This window comes from Gavialis gangeticus, unplaced genomic scaffold (assembly GCF_001723915.1).
Source record: "Gavialis gangeticus isolate Ggan-Ray unplaced genomic scaffold, GavGan_comp1, whole genome shotgun sequence".
In the NCBI taxonomy this organism is placed as follows: Eukaryota; Metazoa; Chordata; order Crocodylia; family Gavialidae; genus Gavialis; species Gavialis gangeticus.
The window spans coordinates 9,183,992-9,192,436 of NW_017729009.1; the positions used below are offsets into that span (position 1 = coordinate 9,183,992).

The 8,445-nt window shown below is 64.9% G+C and overlaps 2 protein-coding genes across 2 annotated transcripts; one reads left to right on the top strand and one right to left on the bottom strand.

The window, feature by feature from the left end:
• Nucleotides 1–5: 5 nt before the first annotated feature.
• Nucleotides 6–3,769, top strand: PLTP (phospholipid transfer protein). The gene is made up of 15 exons (XM_019509925.1): nt 6–117; nt 252–351; nt 647–775; nt 889–1,044; nt 1,170–1,233; nt 1,445–1,508; nt 1,610–1,701; nt 1,803–1,979; nt 2,094–2,153; nt 2,269–2,433; nt 2,656–2,723; nt 2,873–2,915; nt 3,111–3,174; nt 3,246–3,322; nt 3,431–3,769. The coding sequence occupies exons 1-15, from the start codon at nt 6–8 to the stop codon at nt 3,533–3,535; spliced, it is 1,476 nt and encodes a 491-aa protein (XP_019365470.1). The 3' UTR covers nt 3,536–3,769.
• A 540-nt stretch (nt 3,770–4,309) lies between these two features.
• On the bottom strand, nt 4,310–8,439 carry CTSA (cathepsin A). The gene is made up of 12 exons (XM_019509927.1): nt 8,436–8,439; nt 8,225–8,362; nt 7,987–8,142; nt 7,451–7,542; nt 6,762–6,846; nt 6,443–6,534; nt 6,164–6,242; nt 5,773–5,921; nt 5,621–5,696; nt 5,300–5,389; nt 4,923–5,024; nt 4,310–4,611 (listed from the first exon to the last, which is right to left on the bottom strand). Exons 3-12 carry the CDS (start codon nt 8,011–8,013, stop codon nt 4,528–4,530), a joined length of 876 nt encoding a protein of 291 aa, XP_019365472.1. The 5' UTR covers nt 8,014–8,142; nt 8,225–8,362; nt 8,436–8,439; the 3' UTR covers nt 4,310–4,527.
• Nucleotides 8,440–8,445: the final 6 nt, after the last annotated feature.

The window sequence follows — 8,445 nt, forward strand, 5'->3', positions numbered from 1 at the left end:
ACACCATGGCCCCGTGCAGCCTCCTGCTCCTCGCGCTGCCCTGCCTGGTCGCGGCCACAGCCACAGCCACGGCCCCCGGCTGCAAGATCCGCATCACGGGCAAGGGGCTGGACCTGGGTGAGTGGCCGCAGGGAGGGTGGCGGGTGGAGATGGAGGGGGCCTGGAGGAGGAGGTGGGGGGCTCTGAGCCGGGTGGCAGGGCGGGTGCCCTGGGAACAGGCAGGAGGCAGAGCCAGTGCCACTGTGTTGCAGTGAAGCAGGAAGGGCTGCGCTTCGTGGAGCAGGAGCTGGAGAACATGAGCATCCCCGACCTGCAGGGCAAGGAGGGCCAGTTCCACTACAACATCAGCCAGTGAGCGCCGTGCCGGAGCGGGGAGGGGGGTCCTGCCCTGGGCCCCGGGGTCCTGGCTGGCCACTGCCAGCCAGCCCGGGGAGCAGGGCTCCAGGCACGCACTGGCCACGAGCCCACGGGGAGGGGAACGGCCGAGCCTGCAGGGCTGTGCCCGCCTGCCGGGGGAGAGCAGGCACCAGGACTAGGCTGCAGCTGCCCAGGACAGACGCAGCCGGCCGGCAGGGTGGGGGCGCAGGCATTCCCTGCCACACGGCCAGAGCAGCAGGGCCAGGGCTGAGGTCGCTCATCCCCGCAGGGTGAAGGTGATGGCGCTGCACCTGGCCCTCTCTGACCTGCACTTCCAGCCCCAGCAGCACATCGCCTTCAGCATCAACAACGCCTCCATCAGCCTGCGCTTCCGCCGCCAGCTGCTCTACTGGTTCTTGTAAGCCATGCCCCCCGCAGCCCCCGCCTGCAGCAGTGCCCTGCAGCTCTGGCGGTCCCTGGGGCAGCCCTGCCTGCCCCCCGCCTCTCACCCATGCTGCTGCTGCTCCGCAGCTATGACGTGGGCTCCATCAATGCCTCGGCGCTCGGTGTCTACGTCCACACTGCACTGAAGCTGTCCAAGGACAGGGCTGGGCGCCTCAAGATCTCCAACATCACCTGCAACGCCTCCATCGCCCGCATGCAGGCCGGCTTCTCGGGCACGCTCAGGTACTGGCTGCCCACGTGCCAGGACCCCCCAGCATGGACCCTGGCTCTGGCATCCCCTCCAGGGCCCCAGGCCCTAGCCATGGCCAGGAGGGGCAGGGGTGTGACAGCTTGTCCCGTCCCCGCAGGAAGGTCTATGAGTTTCTGGGTCTCTTCCTCACCACGGGGATGCGCTTTGTCCTCAACCAGCAGGTAAGGCCTTGCCCTGCCCTGCTACTGCACAGACCCCCGGGCCAGGCATCTGGTGCCAGCAGCGCATGCGCTGTGCCAGTGCCTTTCCCTTCCACAGCTCTCCAGCCTGCTCCAGAATTGGCAGATGAGGCTGGAGGTGTGCGGAGGCCCGGCCTGCCTCCTGTGGCCCTGGCCCCACTCTCACCAGCCCGGGCCACGGTCTCCGTTTCAGATCTGCCCAGCGCTGAACCATGCGGGGCTGGTGCTGCTCAACTCGCTGCTGGACACGGTGCCAGGTGAGCTGATGCGGCCAGCGGGGGACAGGGAAGGCACGATGGAGCCCGGGGGTTGGGTGGGGTCCAAGGGGGCCTGGGTGACCGACCCCATCCCCATGCAGTGAGGAACCCAGTGGACGAGCACGTCGGCATCGACTACTCCCTCCTGAGCGACCCTATCGTCACCTGGGACACGCTCGACATGGACTTCAGGGTGAGTCCTGGAGGCAACTGCAGCCCCCCCAGCACCTGCCTGCCAGGGCCAACGGCCCTCCATGCTGCGGGGGCAGGGCTCACCCGCTCTCTTCCACCCAGGGCATGTTCTTCTACCAGAAAGCCGAGAACCAGACGCTGGTGAACAAGGGGGAACAGCCAGAGATCAAGGAGACGGAGCGCATGGTGTACGTGGCCTTCTCCGAGTACTTCTTCGACTCGGCCATGTTCTCCTACTTCCAGGCGGGCGTGCTGACCATGGAGTTCCAGGGGGACCAGGTGAGGGGCCGGTGTGCGGACTGGGGGGCACTGATCAGCAGCGTCAAGTGCCACACGTGGCCCTGGGGGTTGGTGTGTTGACCCCCATGCGCAGGACAGTTCCCGTTGTTTCAGGTGCCCAAGGACTTGGAGGTTTTGTTGAGAGCCACGTTCTTCGGCAGCATCCTCATGATGGTGAGAGCCGTGGGGGCTGGGGAGAGCGGGCGGGCGGGGGATGTTCCAGGAGCCCTGGGCAACTGCTGCCAGAAAGACGGCACCCCAGTGTCCCCCTCACTTGCTGCCCCCGCAGAGCCCAGCCGTGGTGGACGCGCCACTGAGGATGGTGCTGCAGGTGGTGATGCCCCCACGCTGCACCATCAGGCCCACGGGCACCGCTGTCTCCGTCAATGCCGTGCTCAACATCTCCCTGGTGCCCGCGGAGCAGCCTCCTGTGCAGCTGTCCAGCATGAGCATGGTGAGTGCCCTCCTGTCCTGAGAGCAGGGCCCGCAAAGGGGCACATGCGTGGCCTGGGCACAGCAGGGAGTCCCCGTGCACCTGCATGTCCATGCTGCGGTGCAGCTGGGCATGGGAAGAGCTTGGGGAGCCTGCATGGGGTCTGGCTGTGGTTGTTGCCCCAGGCTGCCGGGGTGAGGGGAAGCCACGGCAGCAATGGGCAGGGCATTGTCTCCTCTCCAGGAAGCACGGCTGAGTGCCAAGGTGATGCTGCGCCAGAAGGCCCTGCAGGTGCAGCTGGACTTGAGGAGGTAATGCTGGTGCTGCCAGCCCCTGGGGCATGCATGGACCCTGGTGAAGACACAGCCCAGGGTCCTGACACACGGGCTGCCCCCAGCCAACTGCTGGTGCGGAGGGAGTGGGGAGGCAGGGCTTGTGCTGACCCCATCTCTTCCCATAGGTTCCGCATCTACTCCAAGCAGTCGGCGCTGGAGTCTCTGGCGGTGAGTGGGGCCGAATGCAGCCAGGCCCAGGGTGGGGGAGTGCAGTGGGGAGGCTCCAGTGGTGCCCAGGCATGACCCCCCTCGCTGTGCTTAGGGAACCCTGACAGGGCTCAGAGCCCCTGCGGCAGCCCCCATGCCAACCTTGAGTAGCTGCCCACCCCAGCAGTGCTCTGACCCTGGCTCTTCTCTCCCCAGCTGTTCTCACTGCAGACCCCACTGAAGACACTGCTGCAGCTGACCGTCATGCCCATCATTAACAGTACGGACTGGAGCTGGCAGGGCAGGCTTGGGCACAAGGGCAGCCTGTAACTGCTCCTTTTCTCCCTGCAGAGAGGACAAAGAAGGGGGTCCAGATCCCACTGCCGGAGGGCATGGACTTCACCAAGGAGGTGGTCGCCAACCACCTGGTACGTGCTGGCAGGGAGCTCCAGGCATGCCTGGGGGCGATGGGGCCCCCCTCCCAGCAGAGCAAGCAGGGGCTGTGTCATGCTGACTCCGCTCCTTTGTCCCTGCAGGGCTATATCACAGTGGGCGCAGACCTGCACTTCTCCAAGGGGCTGCGGGAGGTGATTGAGAAGTACCGCCCAGTCCAGCCCAGCATACCCAGCCCCACGGCCTGAGGGGTGCAGCGCCCGCCTTGCCCGCCCCCGGCTCCCCCCGCTGCGCTGACTCACTAACACTGCGCCCAGCAGCTCCAGGCTGCCCTCGCCCTGGGTCCAGCTGTGCCCTCGCTCCACTCCCAGGTAAAGTGCCTGCCCGGCCAGTCTCAGGAGCCCGTCCTGGAGCAGCCCCGGGCCGGGCGAGCTGCAGGGCCTGGCGCCTGCTCTTACACTAATAAAGAGGTCTCAACTCTGCCTGGGAGCTGGTGTCTTGCTGCGGCCTGGCCTGTAGCTATGGGACTGGGGGAACCCAAGAGCCAGTGTGGCTCCAACCCCCCATTGGCGGGAGACTTGGCAGTTCCCTATGAGGGTCCTCACAGGCAGGGAGGGGGCCACTGCCAGGTGCTGTGCATGGGGTGCAGGGGTTCTGCCCTGCTTTCCATGCTGGGCCAGGCTCCTGCCCATTGCAGCCAGGACGAGGAGGAGAATGGAGGCCCCAGGCACTCGGGCTAGTTTGGTCAGACTGTTTATTGCAAGGCCCCGTTGGGCCCTGAGCCCTGAAGGAGGCATCAGAGCCACCAGCTGTGAGAATCTGTACTGGGGGCGGGGGCCTGCTCGGAGCCCCTGCGGCTGCCCAGGGCCAGGGCAGGACGTGCGTGCAGGGGCTGGAGTGGGAGAGGAAGTGCTGTGCGCTGCTCCCAGCCAAAGGGAAGCAGCTGGCTCCAGCGCTCGGGGCAGGAGGAAAAAGCCCCAGCAGGGAGACTGCCGTCTCCTCCGGCCCCCTGCCTGCACTGAAGCAGCTGGGTTGAGACCCCTAGCACTGGTGGGGGGGGTGTCAGGAATGAAGCAGAGTCTGGTGCCCCTTGCCAGGAAACCAGAGGAAAACAGGAGCCTCAGCGCCGTTGGGAACCCGTATCTGTGGCCATCAAACCGTGAGTGGCCAACTGCAGGGAAGGGCCTAGGGCTGGGGCACCAGGCATCAGCGCAGGAAACGCAACCCTGCTCTGCGGCTGCTAGTACGGCTGGCGGTGAATGAAGCGGCTGAACATGGTGAAGGCAGCTTGCGGCTGGTCCGTGGGCACCATGTGCCCGGCCCCCTGCAGGAACAGGCAGAGGAGGGTGAGTGCTGGCAGCATCTTCCAGCCACATGACAGCCCAGGCAGAGCCCTGCATGGCCCCCCAGCAAGGAGCAGTAAGTTATGCACATGAGGACAAAGCAGGTTCTGCTTGGTCCCGGACCCCGGTCATGCAGCCCCCAGCACAGCCAGATGCACAGCAGCAGCTCAGATTTCAGAACACCACCCGGTGAGGGTGCAGGCAGGAAGAGGCAGTATGCAGCGCAGCACAGCTCGGGCAGGGTACTGGCCTCAGGCCAAAGCAGCTCCAAATCCCCCATTGTGCCCGTTACCTTGATGGTGAGGAAGGCAAGGTTGGTGAATTCCTTCACGAAGCCCCCGATCTGGTCCACGCCCCCATCTTTGTACAGCCAAGGCCTGCGGTTGACCTGCACCTGCAACAGAAGCCCAGTGCACTCAGAGCCACCTCTGCGAGCTAATGGCCGCATCTGCACACAGGACTGATAGGCCTAACCTCTCCCCTGCAATTCCGAGGCACTGCCCTGGTACCAGAGCGCCCCAGGGATGGCTAGAGACCTATTCATAGCCCGATGCGCCTCCCCTCCCTCCAGAGGCTGCTGCACTGCCTCCCCCCACTCACCCCTGCAGCAAGTCAGGCTACTCTGGCAAGTGCCCCCCAGCCCAGGCCCTGCCCCAGCTACCCACTTACCTTCTGGCCCAGGGAGTCCACAAACCACTCATCCCCCAAGAAGTTGCAGGCCATGTCCACGTCGCCGTTGTACACCAGGATCCGGTATTTCTGCAGAGACAAGAGTGTCAGCCAGGCTGTGAACAGCAGCTCTGTGCACTGCCCTGCAGCCTTGGGCATGGAGGCTCAGCAGTGCCCTGAAGCACCCATGGTAGAGACCCGTGGCAGCAGTGGAGGTGAGGCAAGGGCTACAGCCAGCACTTGGAGCCAAGCCATGCTCCCTCCCCCAGAAAGGGGTCTAGAGGCAGCCAGGACCCAACCCCCGCCCCTTCCCCTACTCACCCCTGAGCTGAGCAGCTTCAGGTACTGGTCATTCATCGTGGTGTAGAGGCGCTTGTAGCTGCGGTTCACCTCAAAGCTGCAACAGGAGAAGCAGTCATGCAGGCCCCTCGCCTCCCTGCAGCCACCCCCATTCCAGCCTAGCCCCTGCCTACTTGCACAGCTGCCACTTGGGGACTTCTGGGGCGATGTGCAGGGCCTTCCGCACTTCGGGGGAGTTCAGGAAGTTGCTGATAGCAGTTGTGTTAGTGCAAGGGGGGTCCAGCCGAACCGCTTTCTTGGCCACTGCCATTTGGAGCAGGTTCTTGAGGGAGAAGCAGCCATGAAAGCAGCAGCAACTAGCACAGGCACTTCACTGCTCGGACAGTGAGCCAGCCACCCCAAACCCTGCACGATGCAGCCAGCTACCCCTCTGCCACCCCAACTGGGGCACCGCGGGCCAGCCCGCCACAGCTGCTAGGGAGCCAGTGTAGCAGAGGCCAGCCTGCAAGTCCTTGACCAGTGTCACAAGGAGCAGGATGCAGAGCATGAGCCCCAGACACTCACCTGCTTCCAGGAGAACTTCAGGGAATGCCTGATGAAGGAGTTGCCCAGGTCGTGGGTGATAAGCTGGCTCCCCTCATACCTGCCACCAGGATGAGAGCAGCCTGAGAATCAGGGCACGGGGCTGCCCCAGTGCTACCCACTTCCTTCTCCTGGCAGGGAGGGGAAAATCAGACAAGACCCCTGCTTTGGCAGAGATGTCCACCATGCCCCTGTCCTGCACAGAGCCTGCCTAGGGTCCTGTCAGCAAGCTGACACCCCCACAAGAACCACTGCTCCTACCTGAAGGCTCCAGGGACGCCACCAGCACATGGGGCGTAGAGGTTGTAGATGTTCAGGCCAGACTCATCCACGATCTTGATCATTTCCGTCATCTGCAACAAGTGGCAGGTGGGTGCTGGGATCCAGCTGACTTGGCTTGCCTTGACTGGCTGTCGTGGCCCCACTGCCTGGGCCTGGGCCTGCAGGCCCAGGGAGGGCAAGAGCCCTACAGCTGCTGCAGAGCCTGGCCCAGGGTGCAGGGATGTGGCAGATGATGCCGTGGCCAGTCAAGCCGCGCAGCAGGGCTGGCTGGGCTCTACCCATGGCTGCTCCCACTCACCTTAAGTGTGCAGTTCAGGTTACGATTGTCGTGGAAGTTGCATTTCCCCTGCGAGCAGCAGAAGGTCTGCAGGTCCTGCCAGAGCCTGAAATGGGAGATGCGGTGAGGGGCATAGGGAGGAGCTACTCCAGCCCACGGGCCCCCTGCACTGGGGGAGACTGCTGCACGTTTCCACAGCACACCATGTGGTGGCCCTCCCCATGGGGCAGCAGAGGTCCAGGCCCTAGGGAGAGCCCGGAGCTCCCCCGTGGCCCTGGTGGCTAATTCCACAGGTGCCCATCATCAGGGCAGCAGAAGCCTGGGCAAAACATGGAGACTTGGGGCCAGCCCTAGCCTGGCACAGCTTCTCCCAGCCCAACCCCAGGCCTGGTGCCTGCTCTGCTCCCACCGGCCTTTACCAACACAGAGGCCCCAAGCAAGAGCCAAAGCAGAGACTTTGCTAGCACCAGCCTTCTCTGGGGCAAGGAGCAAAGGAGCCACAGATAGAGACACAACCATCCAACGCCTCTACCCCTCACTGTTGTGGGGGCAGGGACTGCTGGTGCCTCAGGCCACCCCCCAGGGCTGCCAGGATCCGTGGGCAGAGCTAGCCAGGCTGGCTATGGCAGAGGCCCGTGGCTGCAGCCGCAGCCGCAGCCTCTCCCATCTGTGCCGGACCCTGGCACCTGCCACCTCCACCTGAGCCTTACTGGGTTCCCAGGAGGCCGTGGTAGTAGGCGAAGTAGACCAGGGAGTTGTCGTTGGTCTCATAGCAGGAGAGGCCGTTGCCCACAGCCAGGCCCTGGAAGGTGGACACGGCTGTTAGATGGGAACCGAGGCTTTGCCAGGTGTGCCTAGGGCACCTGCCGAGTGGGACGCAGCCACAGGACGCAGTTAGCAGTGGAAAGGAAGAGGGGGTGCAGGGGGAACAGCAACAGCCAAGTGGCGGAAGGAGCAACGTCCAGGACTCTGGGACCCGCAGGCTGACAGAGGAGCAGGGAGCACAGCATGGCATCCCTGGACACCCTGCAACAGACCCTGGGGAGCTGCAAAGCCACGAGGAGACACCTGCTACAGGGCCAGAGCGACAACCGCCTCCCGCCAGTGGCCCACCGCTGCCTCCCGCCCTCCGCAGCCAGTCTGGCTTGGTGGGAAGTGCAGCAGCGGGGAGAGGGCCCACGACGGTGCCCTGCCCGTGCCCACCCCCGCCCCTGCGCCAGGGACGAGGCCGGCGCCTGCCCCTCACCTTGAGCTTGAGGCTGGGATCCTGCATGACCCACTGCGCCAGCGTGGGGATATAGATCCCGGCGTAGCTCTCGCCGGTGAGGTACAGGTCGTTATTGGAGTACTCCGGGAAGAGGCGCAGGAACTCCTTCAGGGCCAGGTAGTTGTTGTGGGCGACCTGCACAGAGAGCGGGGCGAGTGGGTCAGGCGGGAGGCAGGGGATGGGCCAGAGGCGGGTGCTGGAGCCGGCGCTCGCTCACCTCGGTGTCGTTGGTGGTGTACTGCTTGTCGTCCGAGTAGGAGAAGCCCACGCCCAGGGGGGACTCGAGGTACAGCACGTTGGCCACCTGGTTCCAGGCGTAGTCGTTGTAGCGCAGGCTGGCGCCGTCGGGCTGCACCTGCGGGAGGCAGCAGGTCAGGGGCCGGGCCGGGCCGGGCCGGGCCAGGGGAGGGGAGGGGGACGGTACTGACCAGGAAGGGG